The sequence below is a fragment of the Sebastes fasciatus genome, chromosome 1 (assembly GCF_043250625.1).
Source record: "Sebastes fasciatus isolate fSebFas1 chromosome 1, fSebFas1.pri, whole genome shotgun sequence".
Classification (NCBI taxonomy): domain Eukaryota; kingdom Metazoa; phylum Chordata; class Actinopteri; order Perciformes; family Sebastidae; genus Sebastes; species Sebastes fasciatus.
Window position 1 is genome coordinate 12679752 of NC_133795.1, and position 22379 is coordinate 12702130.

Sequence of the window (22379 nt, forward strand, 5' to 3'; positions counted from 1 at the left end):
TTCAGAGGACGAATTGTATCTTTTTACTCCACTGCATTCATTTGACAGCTGTAGGCTGGTTACTAGTTTTCAGGTAATGATTTTACATAAAAAACACAATTGCATTTCATTGTTATTTTATTATACTCATTATTTTGATATCTATATTGCTCAAGATTCCACACTTTTTTATTGCATTATTTATTCCTTGTATGTGTAGTCTTTTTTAATACAATGCACCATTTGAGGGCAAACACAATATCGTTATGCTTGCATAATGACAATAAAGTTCTTGAATTTAATTGGAAAAATATGATGCATTGTTATAGATTAACTATGCAACAGTAGCCTATCACCGGCTATAACAAAATGCTGCTCACACATTAAAGCATTAGTCCAATAATATAATGATATAACAGTGTGAAAGGGTGTCTTTAATATGCCTCAATGCACATATACAGTACCACGGTTTGGGTTTGGGCCTTGTAAGATTTTAAATCACATAATTCACAATTTCACCACTCATTTTTACGACGAGTATTAATACCTGGAGCTGTGCACGCTCAAAACTGTGGAGATGACAGTCGACTTCTGAAGGAACCCCCCCAACACTGCCCCTCATCTCCATACTGAACAGCACACTGTGTCTGCTGTGGAAAGAAACCTTCAGATTTCTGGGATCCACCATCTCGCAGGACCTAAAGTGGGCGCCCATCAAGAAAAAGACCCAGCAGATGATGTACTTCCTGCCCCAGCTCAGAAAGTTCAACCTGCCTCAGGAGCTGCTGACACAATTCTACACTGAAATAATCCAGTCTGTTCTTTGCACGTTTATCCAGTGGTGGTAGAAGTACTCTGATTTTTCACTTAAGTAAACATAGAAATACCATTGTCTAAAAATATGCTATTACAAGTATACCTAAGCCCTAAATTAAAAATGTTACTTAAGTAAAAGTACAGAGGTATTATCAGCAAAATGTACTTAACGTATCAAAAGTAAAAGTATGCAGAATGGCTCCTTTCACAATGTTATAGAATATTCTATTTTACCATTAACAAATACATGTAAGAGCATTTTAATGTTGTAGTTTTTCAACGTGGAGACAACTACCGGATATATTAGTAGTATAGTACTGCATCATATCATTTAAGCAGAACATGTGTTTTTCATGTAAAATGTATGCTGGTATCTACAGATGTCAGATAAATGTAGTGGAGTAAAAAGTACACCTGTGAAATGTAGAGGCGTAGAAGTATAAAGTAGCATAACATGGAAATACTCAAGTAAAGTACAAGTATGTCAAAATTGTACTTAAGTACAGTAAATGTAAGTTACATTCCACCACTGTGTCCGTCACTGTGTGGGTTTGGATCAGCCACCAAACAGGACAGGAACAAACTACAACGGACAGTCAGGACTGCAGAGAAAATCACTGGTGCCAACCTGCAGTCCATCCAGGACTTATAGCTATACTCCTCCAGAGTCAGAAAAATGAGCACTGCAGACCCTTTCACACCCCGGACACAACCTGTTCCAACTTCTCTCCTCTGGTAGGCGCTACAGAGCACTGTACGCCAGAACGACCAGACAAAAGAACATTATCCCTCGGGACATCACTCTGATGAACACTTAAATCAGTCAGTGGTGTAGTGGTCGTTGATGAAGTGGGTGTACTACTAGGTAGATGGATAGTAGGTTACTGTGGAGGAAGTGAGTATACTCTCCTATATATTCCAGTGGCAGTTTTGCTGATAGGTGCTGTTAACCACCAGAAAAAGAGGTTTACGTTCCCAATATACCCGTGTATATCCTCCACTACACCACTGCAAACACTGTCAATAAGTGACACCAAAACATCCACATGCTCCCATTATGAACTATATTTTTTACAGTTTACAATGCACATAGTACATATCATCATGCACTGTCACTATATCCTGCACACTGTAAATAGGCCTACTGCATATAGACAGGCTATATATGCACATACTGTAGACATACCATTCCATGTATATCCATTCAGTATTTATTTATTTGCACTAACCTATTTGTATGATTTACATGACAACTTACAGAATATTTGACTTGTATATAGTTTGTTTATTTTATTTTTGTTGTTGGTCATTTGTGCTTTTTATTGCCTATATTTACAGGCTACACCTATTTTTCCACACGTGTACATAATAGTGCTCTCTATTCTTTATTTGTGGTCCTTGTTCTTAGCTGTTATGTCTTTTTCTGTGTAAATACACTGAGATTAATGAAAAACAACAGAGTCAAATAGCCAGTGCAGATTAAGGTGGTCAGGGCCCCCTAGGCTACTCTTTGTGTGGGGCCCCCTTCTCATCATGCCATGTGTAAAAGTGTGCTAGGAATGTTACACGGCCCACAGGTAAACACTCGGAAAGCATGCACACACACATTGAGACAGCCGTTAAGCCTTGAAATATCTAGCAATTTAGGGATTTTCATAGATCTTGGACACGGTGTTCTTTCAGTTATTGTGCTTTTGGTTTTTGTGCTCTGTGATGATATTGCCGCTATTCTGTCCTGCAGCAGTGACGAATCAGCTGTGTAATTTGTAAAAATGATTTTTTTTATGGGCCAATAGTCAAGGTTGTTCTTTTTTTTTCTCTTAAATGATTAAAAATATTCTGGCCAATCCGGGGCCCTTGCAAACATGGGGTCCCTAGGCTGCAGCCTAGACCAGCCTGTGCATTAATCCACCCCAGCAAATGGCAATAAAGCTGATTCTGATAAATATGAACATTTAAAGCTGCAGAGATTTTTGGTTCAAAGATTTGGAGACTACTATAAAAGATAGATAGATAGATAGATAGATAGATAGATAGATAGATAGATAGATAGATAGATAGATAGATAGATAGATAGATAGATAGATAGATAGATAGATAGATAGATATAGATAGATAGATAGATAGATAGATAGATAGATAGATAGATAGATAGATAGATAGATAGATAGATAGATAGATAGATAGATAGATAGTAACTTTATTGATCGCGAGGAAAATTCAAGTTTCCAGCATCACAGTTACATAGTGCAAAGCATGTTAGTAAAAAGGCAGTAAAAAAAGTTAGTAATGCAAAGTACAAAGTACAAAAAAATATACCAGATATAAAAATACAAGGAGATGAAGAAAACTGTTAAAACTGAATATAGTGCAGAGTAACAGCTGTGATACACGTCTATTAAAAAAGTGAATATCCCAGCCCATTGACATGTGTCCTCTGTAGTGGACATTTTGTCTACATGCATATCCTCTTACTCTTTTTTCCTACTCTATCAACCCCTGATGTGTTGTAAAGAGGACATCCTAGGCTTTCCAGTGATGTGGCATGTGTTTTTTTTTTTAATTAATTTGAATGTATTCTTGGTTTAATATCACTCTACAGCCATAATCTGTTCATTTTTTGTTTGTCTTTTCACACTGAAATAGTCCTGTAGTCCACTACAGTGGACAATAAAAATAAAGTTTAACAAGCCTAAATTGTTAAGATTTTCTTTTTAACCCTAAATAGGAAGGAAATCACAAAAAAAAAGTAATTGGAAGACACTTTTTTTTAACTTGGTTCCCAGGAGGATATAGTGCAGAAGAGACTGTTAAAAATGAGTATAGTGCAGTGTAAATAAATTAACAACACTGAGAGTTACAGCTAAAGTTAGTTATGTCACTAAATATGACAACAACAAAAAACTAGAGATAAATATCTTGTCATTTCTAGCCGAGCAGATGCATGAAAGCAGATGTGGCTGAGGAGTGAAGAAGCAAACAAGGGAGGAGACAAGACGCGTGAACGGCGATGCGCGCTCCCGACAATAAACCTATGACGCGTTCATCCGGGAACTTCAACGAACTCGTTCTCCAACATGGCGGCGTCAGGTGAGGTTTATGAGGGTGAACGATCTGGGTCGGTTGGGACGCAATTTTAGCCGATTTAACCTCGATTTAATTAAACTTACGCACTTTTAAGACTACTAATACCTTGTCTTGTTCATTAGCGTCGTTGTCCCGCGTCTATAAATCGTTTCTACGGGTTGTTTTGGCCGCCGGTAAAGACGGTGTAACTGCGAATGAACGACTTGCACAATCTCTCCACATTTTTTTTTTGTAACCTAACATGCGGTTTCTTTCTCTCTTAAAACGTGTTATTGTGATGTTTATGTTGACTCATTTTGGGTAAACTAAGTCCTATATGTGTTGGATATTGTGTGGCAGGTTGTGAAATGTTGCTAACTGCGTGTTAGTGCAGGGCAGAGCTTGGCACGTTTGTGTAGCGGTGTAGCAGCAGCAGCTCGCCGTGGCGCCTCACAGAGCAGAGAAGCATCGCTGGGCGCAAGCGCGTTTCTTTAGTGGAGGAGGGGTTGGGCCGAGGAGAAGTCCGAGGAGAGTCTCCCCACGTGTGCAGCCTTGCTCCTTTAGTTATCTGTGCTTTTGATGAAACGAGGCAGCTGGACTGAGAGCTTGAGCTTGGTTAGGGTTTGCAATCTGAAATACTTTCCTTTTGGCACAAGCTCCACAACTTTGAGCCGGTCCAAGTCTTGGATGATGGCGCACTTGGATCGTGGCGCTGCGACGCACACTAGGCCCTAAAAACCTATCCTACAGCCAGCTAAGCAGGGATACTTCCCCCCTCCACCCCCACCTCTCAGTCAGCACACTCCTTTGCTGCTGACTAAGCCCGCATAGGACATAAAGACAAGCGATCTGCGTAGATCTGAGCAAGCAAACACAAACAACCCGGCACTAGTAGTTATGCTAAGCTAGCTTTAGCAGAAGTCCAGGGGTGCGTTCCAAATCGCATACTTTTTCTTTTTTACTTCTAGTACGTACTGCAGCTGTGTGGTGTTGCATGCAGTATGCATACATTGTGCCTTTAGTACGTACTGTGTTCCAATACCCATACTACCCTATTTAGTATGCCAGAAAAGGATTTAGTATGTCCCAATACATATGTCAAATGCAGTATTATATACTTTTTACTTTTAGTACATACTGCAGCTGTGTAGTGTTGCATGCAGTATGCATAACATTGTGCCCTTAGTACGTACTGTGCGTTCCAATACCCATACTACTTCTATTTAGTATGCCAGAAAAAGATTTAGTATGTCCCAATACATATGTAAAATGCAGTATTATATATATATACTTTTTACTTCTAGTACGTACTGCAGCTGCCCTTACAAAGTACGTACTGTTGCATGCAGTATATGCATACAACTTTATACTTCCTCATAACATTGCACCTTGAACTTTGACCCTCATGTATCCCCTGCACAGAGGGTTGTGTGTCAGAATAGCCAGAAAAGCATGCTGACTTGCATACTGCAAAATGTGACCGGGTGTAGTATGACATCCTGGTATTTTTTGGCATACTGCATTTGACATATTATGTATTGGGACATACTAAATCTTTTTCATAGTAGGGTAGTATGAGTATTTGAACACACAGTACGTACTAAAGGCACAATGTTATGCATACTGCATGCAACACTACACAGCTGCAGTATGTACTAAAAGTAAAAAGAAAAAGTATGCAATTTGGAACGCACCCTAGTACTGCTAAAAGTTAACAGCTCCTAGCATGCTGATGTCATGTTAAGAAAGCGATTAAGCATGTCAGTACGTTGTTTTGGAGGGTACAAGGCAACAATGTAAACAATGACATGGCATTATGTAGTGGTAAAGTAGTTGTTAGCCACGTGTGTTGCTCTTTATGTGTATATTACGCAGCTCCCTAGCATGCTGATGTCACGTTAAGAAAGCCATTAAGCATGTCAGTATGTTGTTTTGGGGGTTTTAGAGGGTACAAGGCCAGTTGTAAACAATGACATAGCATTATGTAGTGGTAAAGTAGTTGTTGTTGCTCTGTATGTGTAGCAGGTTTTGTAATGTGTGTAAAGAATGTCCTGACAGCTGGGATTTTCACAATAAAGCTCACAGCCCAGCTTTGTCGTCGCTCCCCTTTTTCTCTGCCTCAGACCAAAACAAACCAGACCTGCTCTGTGAGTTATAGCTGGGTGTGAATCCCCCATGCATGTGCAACCGGCAACTGTTTGCCATTTGAATATATACTAAGAGTCATGTAAGCGTGGCTCATTGAATCAGACTCCCAAGGTATATTCCTCCAAAATGCAGCAAACATGCGGTCCGAGGGTTTGAACATGTACCCTGATTAATGCACCTTGCACTGCATTCTTCGAGCGAGTTATAGCTGTGTGTATCCCCCATGTGCAACTGGCAACTATTTGCCATTTGAATATATATACACTATACAAGAGGAATGTTCTTGCCATGTATGGAGACGTGGCTCATTGAGTCAGACTCCCAAGGTATATATTCTTCCAAATTGCGGCAAACATGCGGTCCGAGGGTTTGAACATGTCCCCCAATTAATGCACCTTGCATTGCATTCTTCGAGCTGAAACAGATCCAGACAAACCTTTTTTCTGACCTGTTTGACAGGCAGACCACTCCTTGTGTGTTTACTTTCCAATAGGAAAAGTCAGGTTGTTTTTTTTGCTGTCGCTCAGACATTGCAGTCTTCTTGTGTGGCTTGGTTGGACAACATCTCGCACTACTACTACTACTACTACTACTATTACGACACTACTACAAATAATGTTTGTCTACGCAGAGATGCAGCTGTCTACATGAGTGGAGAAGAGACGCACACAAACCCGGACTGTGTTTGTGTTTAAAGAATGAATCTCTGTTGTGCAGCATTTCACTGCTTTAATGACTATATTTTGTAACTGAGTTGTTCAAAATAATGTCCAATACAAGCTGGTGAAGCAATCTGACATCACTGTTTTGACTAGGGATGCACCGATCCGACTTTCAGCCACAATACCGTTAGCGATACATGGGCATCGGCCGATACAGAGTACCGATTCGATACCGGTGTTTAACGGTTGTATGCCTCACTGTGTGGAAGTGACTGGGTTCATTATTTTATGTGTAAGGCAACATCAGGCTTGACTTAAGCATTACTTTACTAACTTTGTAAAACAAAATGTCACATAAATTAAGTGAATTGTCATTTATAATTAAAATAGTAAATTGTACACCAGCAACTTGGCAAAAAATTCTTCAAAATTAACAGGAATCACAATTCAGGTGTAAACCTTTTTAATGCAGCAACAAATTGGTCAAAACTTAAACTGGAATTATAATTCCAGTATATAATGTATATAGTATGCAAACATAGAATTTAATTGAATAGATCGCCCCCATTGTCACCGATATGCGATCCAGCTATTTGAGTCAGTATCGGCCAGATATCCGATCCGGTATCGGTGCATCCCTAGTTTTGACACTGGAATTGTCATAAATTTATAAACCATTTGTAACACCTGTCGCTATTCCCAAACTCACCCTGTGTTTTCTTTCGCCCTCCAAACAAATAGATCACGAAGGTAAATTGTATAGCTGTTTAATACATAATTCCTTTTTTTAAATGAAGAAAACAGACTTTTAAGACTTCCTTGACACACATCCATATAGATAATGAACCTATGGTCTAGCATGTTTCTTCCATGGCTGACTATGTACTCTTTTCATCTTCCCTCTAGCTAAGAAGAAGAATAAGAAGGGGAAGACCCTCACTCTGACTGACTTCCTGGCAGAGGACAAGGGAGGCAGCAGCAGCAACGCACCCCCTAGCTACCCAGCCAAGTCCACTAGCTGGGCCGACGAGACTGATGACCTGGACGGAGATGGTGAGCGCACACTGAAATACACACTCAAAGTCCTTATCTTGCATACCTTGCATCTGTCTTGTATTTTTCCATCCAACGATAATAAGATCAATATCAGCACTCTATTGCTCGGGTTGTCTCTTAGTTGAGTGGGCAGAAATGAAAATGCGTTGAGGAATGCAGTCACTTAACGCAAAATGAGCAACTGTGTTCTTGGTTTATGTGTGAATGTGTTGTTGCAGAGCATTCTAGGTCTTTTCTCCACCAACGTAACCATGTAAAAACCATGTAGAGACAGTTTAGGTTTTCTGATCAAATATCACAACATTGAGTGTGCTGATATGAGGGTGATACTCATATTTTCTTAATGTCTATTAAGCCCTTTTGAATTTCTAAGACAGCTGTCAAATTAATAAAGTAATGAAATACATTTAGATGACAACATAACTGTTTTGCAAAACTGCTGCAGGTTATTATTAAACTGGTCAGCCTGCAAAGCTGCTGTTTTTTTTCAGATTTATTAATGACATTGGAAACGTTAACTTACCACTGACCTGTTTTTCAAATGTTTTGAAAGGAATCCACTAACTCGCTTTTACAGATTTGGTATGTCTGTTTTGAATATTAAATGGTGGTTGCATCGTGTGAATAGAAGCCTTGGATGTTAAATTAATCATAAAAACTCTTTATCAGCCGCAAGATAGGGTTGGTCAAATAAATTAATTGATTTTTCTATTAGCTATGAACGATTGCTCTCTGGATGGAGTTTCTCATGCACCCTTGCCCATTTTCCTTTGTGGCTTGTATAACTTCGTCATATTCCTTTGTATGATTCATATACTGTACGTGTTTTTGTCAAATTTGACAATTTGCTGAACCTCACAATACAGATTGTGCCCCTACAAATGCTCCTATTGCACATTTTCTATTCTGCTTTTTCCTCCTTGTAGAGCAACATACCAAGCTACACATCACATGACCTCATGTTGTCACTTGATGTGTAGCTATTTCTCTTTACAGAAGAGCATACGAAATGGCGCCATACGTGTACTTGCATGACATTTCTAGGTAGTTTAACTTCTGATAGGTAATATCTATAGAATTTATTGTAAAATCTGATTAAGTGTTTTTGGCTAGCATCCGAGCTAAGGCTGGGTGTCCACATTGCGTTTTATTTCTGAGCGCCAGCGTCTTTTTTCAACTTCTCAGTGAGGAGAGGGCGTATGCGGCGGCCTAAAGAAAAAGTACTGTACCCAGCGTCTTTTTTTCCAGAGCCCTCCCTTTTTTTTGCCACCGTTCCGAGTGCTTCTAGTTGAAAATCTCTACTTTTAAGAAGTCATCGCTGTTGCCTTTTTACCCGGCAACTAATAATTTATTTGATGATGCAATAATCTTATCATACTCGGTAGTTAGAATGGGGATATGTTAAGATATTGTTGTCATAGAAACAAAAGAGCTTTTTTGATGAAGCGCTTTTGTGCCAGAGAAAAACGCTATGTGGACACATGCTTTAATACTAATGATTGGCTTTGTCGATGTCTACCCCAGATCAATAACATAATACACATCATATTAATACACTTGTGTCAGAACAGTTAAGTGTCTGCTAAACTGAAATGCGACATATTAAGGGTTTATTCAGCGGTAACTATTTGTCACACTGACGGCGCAGCCAGTATCCTTTCGCCGCTCATGTAAATCAATTTAGATGTTCACATAGGACGCGCTGCGCCATGGAGCTCTGCAGCCGGCTCGCGATCTTCAGCGATGGTTTCGTCATCTGGTCTAATTTCTCCCCTTAACGTGGGCGAATCTGGCAATAAAACACACTGATAATCTACTATAAACAATATAAATGATATATTATGTCATATAAATGATCTGATTCTGATAAGATGATAAAATATGCACCCCACAAACACCTTCGACTTCCCTCCCCTCTCTCCCTGCTTTTCTCTTGGAGTTTTAATTCCTCAGATTCCCTCCCAGTAAGGGATGCAAATTTTGAAAAAAATTCTTAACCGATAACCGACCCTCGTTAACCGATTATTAACCGTTAACTGACAAGATTTGTGCCCCAGTTCACCCGTCTGGGAGTGTTAACTTAACGGCTAAGGTGTTGCGTGTATTGTCGAGGACATGCAGCCACTTTCCCAGTAAAAGTCTCCACCGCACATCTAGTTTAGTTTAGCAGGTTGTCAGCTGTGTGTCTGCCCGGCATAACTTTAGGAAGTGTCCGACAAACGGTGTGTTTTTGTGCTACGTTAGCAGCTCTAGCATTGCTGGAGGCTTCCTGCTTGCCGCCATCACATACGTACAGTCTGCGTAACTTTAGCCAGTGTCCTTAAAGTGACAAGCCTCTGAGCCGCTCAGCTTTTTAATTAATTATTAATATTTGTTTTAACCGATAGCGTTATCGGTTAAAATGCTTAATGCCGGTTAACGGTGAAACGGTTAATTATTAACATTCCTACTCCCAGTCCCTCCCACCAATCACATTTCTAAATCCATCCACTATATTTATTAGAAATTGCCTAGTGTCACTGCTGTTTGTGATCATGGGGTTTAAATTATGTAGCTTACTTATTCCACATATTTGTCAGTTGTTTCTGAACAGAGACTGAGAGAGATGAGCAGACACACTACACGCAAGAGTCGCAAACAAGCAGACAGACAGAAACCGAGACAGAGAGCTCTATAGTGAACAGCAGAGGGGCAGAATAGCTTGTTGACCAGCTAGAGAAATGCGCTCCTGATGTGAACAGCCAGGCTTCAGCTTGCGCGACGATTAACATAGCGCGGCGCTTCACGGTCTTTCCGTTTATTAATGTGAACTTGCTGTTAGTCATTTTTGAATGGAAGTTTGGGATTTGCTGTTTCTTGTACGTATTTGGATGTTATGTGACTAATGCATAAATGTTTCCATTAAGAGTCATTGTTGTGAAGTCTTTGTTGCTTGATGCTTTTTTCGCATGTCAGAATAGGAGAACTCCAGGGATGGAAGGACCAAGTTTCAAATTGAAAACGATCGGTTGTGGTATTTGTTTGAAATTTTCTCTCTTCTCATCCCTCTAGTCACGACCTCGTGGCACACTGATGAGGATTCATACCGGGCACCGGCCATTGACCGGTCCGTCCTGCCCACAGCACCTCGCTCAGCTCGTGAACCCAATGTCGACCGGTCCCGACTGCCCCGCAGCCCGCCTTACACGGCCTTCCTGGGCAACCTACCCTATGATGTCACGGAGGACTCGATCAAAGACTTCTTCCGCGGCTTGGCAGTAGGTGTAACACACACATGCAGTGTAGGGCATATGAAACGTAGCACTTGGTGGTTACAGCTACTGCAACTCCATTTCAGTTGCAGTCTTAATTGCTCTTTATAGGAGCCTTAAATGCTCATCTGAACACCTTGTCAAGCTACTCAGTCTTGTCTATATTCAATTACATCTGTAATTTAAATATTTAAATTGCAGATGTAATTGCTGTTGTTGTTGTTGTTTACACACTGCACGACCAGTGAATTTGTTGAGTAATAAAGAACAGCACACACAGGTCAACCTTGTTTCTGTTCCGTGTGTGCGAGTAGTTGTAAATGTTTGGTAGGGGTGTAACGGAACGTGTTTTTGTCCCGAACTGTTCGGTACAGGACGTTCGATTAGGTATGCGACTTCCTCGGTTCGGTACACCCTGTGACTCAAACAATAACTGTCAAAGTAGTCTATTTATATCTACTACTCGCACGCCTGAAACAGGAATTCCAGAGTGTGAGTTTTACCCGGACGGTTTTGGCAGTGCGCCAGTTGTCTATCAGCTGCAGCATGCTAGTGGATACACTTCAAACATTCACCTGAGATTCCAACCGTGCCAAAGCAATAACTAATGCTATAGTGTTGATCGCTGTGGATATGCGACCACACTCAATTGTAGAAAATACCAAATTAAAGCATGCTTGAGCCTGCTACAATGTGCCTTCAAGTTTGTATTTTAGTCAGTCTGTTGTGCAAGTTTTGGTGGAACGGCTTGTCACTAACATGAGAATAGCTGGCCCACCTTAAAGGCCACCTTACGTGAGCCTGGGCCTATGTTGTTGCTAACTTAACCTGCTTCACTTTAATCAGCAGTTGGCAAGCAAAACACGAAAAACTTGGCTTGTGTCTATAGGAGTTGTAGCATTTATTCACCGACAAATGGCCTGAACTGTACACACACTGCTACGTTCACAGCTATAACGTATGCCAGTTTGCCTAAAATCAAATTGGTGTAAGCTTGTATCGACCGAACTCTAATAACTTGGCTGATTTGTCATTTAAGTCCTCACCTGTACATTTTTATTTTAAAGCAGCAGTGGGTAGAAATGGAGCAAATATGATTACAGGTTATTTTTATAAAACGGTCATTATATCCTGACAGTAGTGCATGAGACGGGTGATCTGGAAAAAAATCATGTGCCCCGGTGTCCTCCGGTGCTCCTAATGGCATCTGCAAGATTTTGTAGACCAGGGGAAAACAACCAATCAGAGCTGATCTGTAGTCTGCGGTCAATCACTCACAAAATCTGGTCAAACTAGGCAGCGCTGATAAAGTATGTATCGATATTCTGTTACTGTAATGCCTATTTCTCACCTCAAATGTATTCAGACACATCTGATAAATGAGTTTGTGACCTGGCAGCCATGTTGAGATCAGAAATACTAAGCACCGCCCACCAGCTGGAGCACAGCCAATAGCAACGCTCTCTGAAATGACCTGTGATTGGCCAAAGTCTCCCGTCATGGGCTAGATTATTTTAAAGTATGAAAACAGAGCCATGAGGAGGTGCAGAAGTCTAGTTATCTATCAGAACACTTGAATTACTAATTATTAATATATGCTGAAAGGTTATTATGGAATTTTTTTCCCAATGATTCCAAAAATATACTGCCTACTGCCACTTTAAGGTTAGGGCAGAAATTGATGACAAACATTCCCATCTGGCATTTCCTTCATCCCAAAGTCAACCCATTTCTTCCATATTTATAATTTGCATAATACTCTTTGTTTCTCCCGATGTTGTATGGGTGAACTGTACAGTGCTGAACCCGGATCAGTGCATTCTGTTTTAAATATTAATCTGTCACTATCTCCATCACCAGATCAGTGCAGTGCGTCTGCCTCGAGAGCCCAGTAACCCAGAGAGGCTGAAGGGCTTTGGCTATGCTGAATTTGATGATGTGGACTCTCTCCTGAGGGCCCTGAGTCTCAATGAGGAGGTGAGAGGATGCAACAAAAACTTGTTTTATATTATTGTATTTTTATTTTAACCCCTGGATCTGAACTAACATGTGTACGACTTTCCCCTTAGTTGTATTACACAATAAAATCTTGGGTTAGGATTTATTTGTTGGCCTCACTGCACAAAATGACAAAAATCTACAGTTGTACTATAAATGACTTCTTCTTTCTCTCAAAAAAATGTGAATGACTAACTGTTTCTCCCTTCTATTTGTTCATGCCAACAGAACCTGGGAAACCGAAGGATCCGTGTAGATATTGCAGACCAGTCTAATGATAAAGGTACATCGCTAAATTTTGTAGCTGTGACTGCTGCTGGCAACTATGCCTTTTTAAAGTCATTTAGCAAATGGGAAATATGTCCCTCAACCTTCACATTCTATAATTAATCTTAATATTTCCTCTTGTTCTTCGCACCTCAGAGAGAGACAACGGATCTATGGGAGGCAGAGACAGGGGTGGACGGATGTCGGACTTGGGGCCTGACAAGACGGACACTGACTGGAGGGCTCGGCCCAGTTCAGATGCCGACGACGGACCTCCCAAGAGAGATGATGCCTTTGGAGAGAGTGAGTCAGAATTGACTTTGTTTGTGCTTCGACATCCGTACTTACTTCACAGTTGATCCCAGGATAATGCTGCATTCACATGGAATCAGGCAGACGGTAGACGGCAAATCGGATATCATGTTAGTGGATGAGAGCAGGATGGTAAAAGTAGGTGTGGCCAGCAGAGAATACCAGTGACGGTAGACAGCATTGGCGTCCAAAATTAATATATTTTGACATTTAATTTACAAACGGATGCTACAGAGCTCCCTCACCCCAGAGAAAGTTGTTTTTATTGCAATACAATATTAAGAGAAAGCTGTCATTTATAGCTGCATGCATTACTAGAATAATTACATGAAATACTCGACATGAAATAATTGTATTTAATATATTTCCATAGTAACATATCCTCATGCTTGTTTCGTTTTGCCGTCCTGCCATTTCATCTGATGTTTGTTTTTCCTGTGCCGTTCAGAGGGTGTTGTCCATCTGCCGTCTACTGTCTGCCTGATTCCATGTGAATGCAGCATTAATGTGTTAGCAGTTTTGGAGAAAAGGGACCTATTTTTTATTATTACACGGCTTTGTGGAATACTTGATTCTGATTGGTCGAACACGGCGTTCTACGGTCTGTTATTTTTTTTATAGCAGACCGTTGCTACGTATAACAGACCCTTGCTAAGGGCGCAGTTCTAATGTGGGACTCTGGCGAACCATTTTTGTGTCAAGTTATTGATTTCTTAAGTAAGTAGCCGTGTAATAAGCGGGATAATGTACGGCTAGGTCATTATTGTGAAATAAACCCCTTCAGGGCAATAGACCTGTTGGGGTATATTTCACAACAGTGACCTGCTCGCTGTACATTATCCCTTACATATCACTGGTGTCAATCCCAACCTAACTAGGACAAAACCGACACTACTTTCATGTCGTAGGAGAATATTAATGGAAACAATTTGTTAAACCACCAACCAAAAGTGCCCGAATTCACCTCCTCTGCAAAAACGTTTTCCCTGATTTTGCTTCAGGGTTGCGAGAACAGCTTTATATAGCTTTATAGTGCTATTTATATATTTATCCCAAATGTTGACTTGACTGCAAAAAAAATAAAGCATTTCTTCCTTCCGGGCTCTATTTGATGTCAGAACCCAGTCAGACGAACGTTTCATAAGCAGAGGAACTCCATAAGTGAAACAGCATTTTTGTTCTTTCAATTATTGCAGAACCACGGGGGGACCGCTATGAGTCGGATCGTTTCAGAGATGGAGCACGGCAGGGCAGTGACCGCTATGATGGAGGAAGAGACCGCTTCAGGGATCGCTATGACGACAGGGACCGTAGAGACTACGATAGAGGAGGTATGTCGTTGTGCTTGTTTGGACCCCGTGTTGGGATTCAGACCCACCTGGCTGTGTCAGCAGCTCTTAAACCTTCCTGATCATAAAAGCCTGTCCATCCATCCTACAACTCTGATTACACTTGTATACAGTTGTTAAGCAAATTCCATTTTGATCTCTTATCAGTTTTCTCTTCTGCCATCCTTCTAGGTTTTGACTCTCGTGGTGGTAGTGGAGGAGGTCGTCGTGCCTTTGGCAGTGGCTTCCGTCGCGATTACGATGACAATCGGGGCAGCAGTGATCGTTATGGGGGTGACCGGGATCGTTACGGGGGTGACCGTGGTGGGGAACGTGGTGGGGAACGTGAGGACCGGTACGAGAGAAGGGATGAGAGGCGCGAGGAACGTGGTGGTGGTGGTGGTGGTGGCGGCGGCGGCGGCGGCGGCCCCGGGGAAGGTGAAGGTGAGAAAAATCGATATTCATTATTCATTAACCTATCATATCAAGTAAGGTTGAGTGTTAGAGTTTGAGTAATTTTGATGTTCTATATTTACCACTAATTCAATTAATATAATTAGGGCTGTCAAAGTTAACGCGTTAACGCAAATTCATTTTAACGCCAGCGGGCTCAGTTCTAAAGCTAGAGTGAAGATACTGGCATCATATGGAACTAAAAAACTGAATTAATCTATTGTTACCAACCATGTCATACTAGCTTGTCGCGAATACGGCTAAATAACACTCCAAACTTGCGCTAAATTTTGGCGAGGAAAATCCGTCATGGCCATTTTCAAAGAGATCCCCTTGACCTCTGACTCAAGATATGTGAATGAAAATGTGTTCTTTACAGACACTTTGTGCTAATCACATGCAGTTTTGGGAAAGTCATAGTCAAGTTTTTTTTTATGCTAAAAGTAGTACCTGAGGGTTTCTGCACAATATTTGTCATTGTTTTGTGTTAATTGATTTCCAATAATAAATATATAAATTTGCATAAAGCAAGCATATTTGCCCACTCCCATGTTGATCAGAGTATTAAATACTCGAAAGATTTCCCTTTTTAAGGTACAGATTGAACGATAGAAGATGTGCGATGAATTATGGACAATCATGCGATAAACTACAAATAAATATTTTAATCGATTGACAGCCCTCAATGTAATGTAAATGAAAAGGCTTTTTTGAAGTTATGATTTATGTTGAGATATTGACATACACTCTCCTCAGAATCTGTAATTAATTATGTTTGTTTTTTGTCAAAGAGTAAAGTTTGACTGTGCTACAATCTTTAGATCTCTACAGCCACACCACTCCATATTAATATTATTCTTTCCTGTTCTCACACCAGCTGGTGGGCAGAGACCCAAGTTGAACCTTAAGCCCCGTAGCGTGCCCAAGGAGGAGGAAGGTAGCGGTGGTGGTGGTGGCGGCGGCGGCGGTGGTGGTGGTGGCGGTGGCGGCGGTAGTGGTGGTGGCGGCAGCAGCAGTGGTGGTGTCTCCCCAGCTGCAGCTCCGAGCTCCGGCAGCAGGACCTCATCCATCTTTGGTGCGGCCAAGCCGGTTGACACAGCAGCCAAGGAGAGGGAGGTAGAGGAGAGGCTCAAGAAAGAGGAAGAGAGGCTGCAGAGGCAGCTGGAGGAGGACAAAGGCCGCGGCGGATCTGACCGAAAGATACGAGACAGGTCAGGGGTTGACATGGATGGTCATCAGAGATGGTGACAACCTGATTTGTGTTATTTGTGAAGCATAGTTTTCAAATACTAGTAGTTCACATTATTAATGCTTAAATATATTTCAGAAAGATTCTTTTGTAACCATCTGCAATGTGTCCACCTGGGCAGACACATTGCACTTAAAGGACCAGTGGGTAGCATTTCGGGGGATCTATTATCTATTATTGTTATTACTTGTGAGACTGCTGTAACGTGAGCCGCAGAGTGCAAAACCGTGGTACCGCCCGTCTGACTTCTGTTGCTCCTAAAGTAGTGTTATTATGGTACGGATGGCCTCTGAGCGAGGCAAACGGCATTTCCACGGTTTTGCACTCGGCGGCTAACGTTACCGCAGTCTTGGAAAGGAAGGAGTGAGCGGAGGGGTACTCGGATTGTTGCAATCTGCAACCACACTACTAGATGTCGCCAAATCCTACACACTGTACCTTTAAGTCAAGGTGACCATTAAAAAGCCATTATTTACACTTGTGAATTTTGTCCCCTGTATTAACATCATATGACAACAAGAATCTATATGATAATGTGTACAGTGAAACGAAATCTTTTGTTTAGTTCCTCTTTAACTACTAGAGCTTTGTTTGGCCCAAGAGCAGCAGCAACACACTGAAAGCGTTGCGCCGCAAAGCAGAATTTGGCCCTACTCTCAGAACTGTCACCTTTTTCATCCCACTGGAGTTTGCAGGCTTGTGTAAGCTTTTTCTTTCTTCCTGTTTTCAGGGATCCAAGCTGGCGCACTGAAGAATCTCATCCTCAGCGATCTCGCACAGGAAGTGAGTCTTCACAGCAAGGAAGTACTTCTGGAAGAGGTGAGATATCTCTGCATTTGATTTTGATAGTTTTCCTTCAGAAATCTGGTTTCTCCTTATAAACCTAAAGAGGCTATATTGTGCTTCTGGGTGGCCGTGTATCCCATCGTTGTCTCTTTCTACATAAAACTTTCAATCAATACACACTTTTCATCATAGGCCCTCTGTTCAGATCAGTCACACCACAATCCACAAAACAAAGCAACCAAGACCAACTAAAAATAATGATACTTGATCTCATGAAGTGGTCAAAGCGTTGGAAAATAATCTTCAATGACGTAAAAACAGTGAAAAACAACGTGCTGCTCTTTCCATCCACCAGGCTCCCGGTGTCGAGATAACGAGCGCTCCGGGGAGAATGAGGTTTTCAGTGGGAGAGAAGGCGAGCCCTCCTCCCCCGGGACCTCACCGCTGCCCCCCTCTACCATCTGCTCCAAGGAGCCGCTGAAGGTGGTGCCTGCTCCTCCTCCAAAGGAGAACGCCTGGGCCAAGAGAAGTGCAGCCAGCACAAGCTCTAACGAGGGTGATGGACGACCTCCAGTCTCTCCTGTCTCCCCAGGTGGTTCAGCTCCTCCCAAGCTCAGGTGAGACATACTGCACGTTAGGAAGACACACTGCTCAGAAACAGCCATTTCAGCTGCATTTCACACCCAGAATTAGCTATCAAAGGCTTGTAGAAAAGTCAAACAAGCGTTTTCATATACCTTTCCCTGACTATTCTTACTCTCTCTTCAGCTCCCCGAGTTCTGCGGATGAAATAGAATCTGGAAAAGGTAAGACCTACTAATGAGTTGGGGGATTTTTACCCAAACCAAACCTCAAAGGAAACTGAAGAAGGAAACTTTTATGTAAACAAAGAACACTCCCATACATTAGCAACATTATGTGATAATGGGGACTTTGAATTTGAATGAGACCCAAAGTCGTGAGCCACATTAGCAACCCTGTGAGACTGTAATAGTCATTACAAACAAATCCAAATTGGTGAATGGACTTTGCTGTTCTTAAATCCCTACTACTAGTGAAGCAAAAATGCAAAATTTGGGACCAGTGTAAAGGCCAATTTGTTATCTTAATCAAAGCTGTTCAATCTCAGTACGGTGGCCATTTAAGGACATCTCAGACTCTTATCAAGTGCGTCTCTTGGCTCAGATTAGGCTCAGATTTATTCGACTTGGTTGTTTGCTCATCTGTGCTTTGAGCTAAAAGCTAATGTTAGCATGCTTGCAACAACTAATGGACATTAATACGCTAACCGCGTGTCGTATGGTGACATTGTAATGTTAGCATATTAATCATCAGCATTGATTTTAAATAACTGATTGGAATTCAGTCATTAGTTTTTAGAGGTCCTGTCATGAAGTGCCCTCTTATTTGGCAGTCCATCCAACAGTTTGTGAGATATTTAACTGTGGACTAGTGTTTGACTCTCTAGAGCTGCGATGGCTAAAAAGTTGAAGTGTAATATTTTAGGGCGCTTTCACAAGCCATAGTCCGTTTGGCTAGTCCGAATCAGAGTGAAATTGATACGTTTGTTTGGTTTCACAGTGCACAAATGAAAGGCGACCAAATAAAACAATGATTTGCTGAGGGGCGTGTAGCTTATGAAGGACAGAATTGATCTTTTTCTTCATGAGAGCTGCCACTTCTATGCAGGGAATCACGAACGTTGCTGTCGAAGTGTTTTCACTTTGACTCGTTTCTGATCTACAGTGCGCACAAATCCCTTTTCCTTCAGTTTATCTCGAATGACGTCACTGCTTGTGGACTTTATTTAGCATATTCTGTATGTTGTCCCAGACGTCAAGCAAACATAAGACTTCTGCAGAAGTCCAGGTCTGTCCTTTCCCACTCATGTTAACCTGTCGTTTACCTATGTCCATCTCAACAAATGCCCACACAGGCAGCCAGCGTTTTGGTTGGCTTGGAAACAGTCCGAGACCACCTCTCGCAAGCGGTCTCGCAGTAATACGGTCTCTGCGTTCACAACTGCCCAAACAAACCGCACCCGAGTTTGATTAAAACGGACTAAAATGTTGGCTTTCGAAAGCGCCCTTAAACATCCAACAGCCCTCCTTCTTAAAATTGCATTTTGGACTGTGGTCCTCAGTCTACACAGTGTCCTTGTTGATTGTGGACTTGCTTGGCAGCTTCAGTTAAACTGTACCTGCAGAAAGTTGCTCTTTCTGGCAAATCGCAGACTCTTTTGAAGATTTCTTTTTGTGATCATTGATGCTGAAATGCTGATATGAAAATGGGTTCAAACGTGTGTGGTCCAGAAAATGCCAGAGGTTTGCATGAAAACTGGGATCTGTGGTTTTCAATTCACTCTGTAAAGTCCATAAAAGGTACAACTTGACTACAGACGGGAAGTCTCTTCCTTATTGTACATATGCAGTGTTAAACACGTTCCACTGTTTTTCATCAAGACTGGTTCATTTCTATGATGAAGTGCAACAGCAGCTGTTTTCCTTACTGTTCTCACTACTTCATAACCGTATCACAATGGACATATTTGGCAAAGTGATAACGTCTGTGATAGGAGCAGGTCATGAATTCATCTTCCTGCAGAGAGTATTCATTACAAGGGGAGCACTGAAATATGTCTCACATTATTAGTCTGCATTGGTCTACAAATTATCAAAGTGACATAAATGGTGCAGAATAATACGCACATGCACTACAATTATGACTTGAAAAAATATATATATCAGGTTTAGACTCAAGCAATGTGGCCAAATGTGAAAACATTGGATACCTACATTATTTGCATCAGAATAGGACTTGTTTTTTTACTATTGTTTTGGAAACCTTTGGCACAACTTTAAAGCCAATATCAAATTGAAATGAAATGAGTTAGTTGTGCACCTCTCATTTGGCCCTACATCAGTGACTAACACCTTTTTGAATCCAACCCAGTGGCTTTCTACGCTGCAGTGTGTTGTGAGTGTAGTCGACTGTATAAAGTCCAACAACCTCCCATCACTCAACTGTCTGGATTCTCCTTTAAGATGAGAACAAGGCTGACGGTGTGCGTCGGGACCGGGGGCCCCCGCGGGCACGAGGGGGTCCTGCAGGGCCTGGAGCAGGGCGGGGCCGAGGAGAGGGGCCCAACAGAGACCGAAGAAAGGAGGCCGACAGGTCAGCCACGCAAAGCTAGCCACTCCAGAGTTCTCAATAAGACAGGGAGGACATTTACTGGGCATCTGTAAAGAATGGCCTAAGCTCAGTTACACAACTGATGATGCATTCATTGTTCCTAGTGTTGTGGACACTAGGAACACAAGGACACCAGGATTTCTGGTGTGCGAATTTAATGCTTTTCTACTCCAAATATCCACATGATGTATCAATTTGAGCTCTAAAACATCAACAGTACAACATAAATTGGACCTGAAATTTGGGACATCTGAATTTTATTTGAGGCCTTCTGAAAATGAGAACTGAGCACGGTGTGAACTGGGTGCCAAGCAGCTTGTAGATGTACATTTTCAGATGATGAAAATGAGCATAATTTGTGCTCCTTTAGTTTGTCTTTTTAGCTGTGTGTGTTTGAGAATTCACAGCAAGCCTCAACTTTCCAGCACTGAGGTCTACCAATAAATTTTAACCTCAGTGTTCGCTCTGATTATAGAAAGGATAACAGAAGAGACCGAGACTCCAGACCACCCCCAGAGCCAAAGAAATTCGGAGAGCCCCCAACCCCCGTAAGTCCTTCACTGCCAAGGAGTAGGCAGACTTTGACGTCACCCTAAATTATTCTTCATTAAAGGGTTTCCCTAAAGCCTTAACTTGTTTTACCAGTGCTCCCCCATGTATGATAGGTTAAAAAAAAACATCCTCCCTAATGTTGTTTCATCCTTCCTTGTTTGCGCTCTATTTGTTTAGCATCCGAAGCTAACTGTACTGATCCAGCTTCCGTTTTGCTTTCAGAAGTTCAGCTCAGCCAGTAAGTACGCCGCTTTGCTAATGGACGGAGACCAAGGAGACGACGCAGAGGACGTAGAATAGAGAGAAAATAATAAGAGAAGGCCACGAAGGCGCAAGAAGAAAAAGAGGAGGAAAACTACGACCGCAGAAAAAATAATCTCACATAGCTTATGAAAAAACTCCTCACATGGAAGAGGCTCCTGGGGAGGACATCACTCCCTCCTTCCTTTCCTCCTACAAAACCTGTCCTTTCCTTTCGAAACACCCACCCTCCCATCCTCCCTCCCTCCCCCCCGGCCACACCTTCAGGACTATTCAGCTTCTTAAGAATAGTCGCATACTGGACTTGTTTTAAATGGGAAAAAAGGAGTAGCTGACACATGGAAAAAGTGATGGATAACATTGAATTAATTGTAATAAATAAACGGAAAAAGTGGGGAAAAAATGAATTTGTATATTTGTGGATCACAGGTGTGGTGGATGATATGACAGAAGATGTAGTTTACTAAGTGGAACCTGTTTTTCAATTTTTATCAACTTTTGACTTAATGACTTGCATAATTCCCAAATTAAATGCATTACTATTCATTAAAAGCCCTTTTTTATTCATTAGTAAATTATTTGGTATTATTTTAAATCTTAAATCAAATTTATTCCTGAAAATTGGTCAAGAATATCCTGTCTTCCGATACTAACAGTCGTGAATGTTGAGACTGGTTACTAATTTAAAAACATTTATCATGTGTGCACCTTTCAGCAAAGCATTGATTGAATTTGTTCCAAACTGATTCCCAGTATTGCAAAAGAGGACTGTGTGATGGACTAAAGTGTTGCTGGTATGTCGGAAGAAAAAAACAGCCGCTGCATGATTCTCACTCATAGAGAATCAATCAAGTGCCATTACTATTGTCCCCAATCATTGTACCAATGTCTCTCTATTTCTACACCTTCTGATGAAATAATCAAATCGATTAAAGGCTCATAATGGTCGTTTCCAGCCGTCTTAAAGATTCTCCACAGCTGTCTAAATCATTCACTCTTCCTG

At 41.4% G+C, this 22379-nt stretch overlaps 1 protein-coding gene across 8 annotated transcripts; it reads left to right on the forward strand.

Moving 5' to 3' along the window:
* Positions 1-3731: 3731 nt before the first annotated feature.
* Positions 3732-21779, forward strand: eif4ba (eukaryotic translation initiation factor 4Ba). 8 transcript variants are annotated; one of them, XM_074629945.1, is made up of 16 exons: positions 3732-3885; positions 7578-7724; positions 10779-10984; positions 12839-12955; positions 13205-13259; positions 13400-13546; positions 14752-14886; positions 15076-15272; positions 15303-15327; positions 16214-16547; positions 17316-17404; positions 17727-17988; positions 18140-18177; positions 20416-20545; positions 21039-21111; positions 21338-21779. In XM_074629945.1, exons 1-16 carry the CDS (start codon positions 3873-3875, stop codon positions 21413-21415), a joined length of 2046 nt encoding a protein of 681 aa, XP_074486046.1. In that variant the 5' UTR covers positions 3732-3872; the 3' UTR covers positions 21416-21779. The 8 variants fall into 8 exon arrangements, with proteins under 8 accessions (XP_074486046.1, XP_074486055.1, XP_074486031.1 ...); XM_074629954.1 differs by having other exon boundaries at positions 15303-15321; XM_074629930.1 differs by having other exon boundaries at positions 15076-15327.
* Positions 21780-22379: the final 600 nt, after the last annotated feature.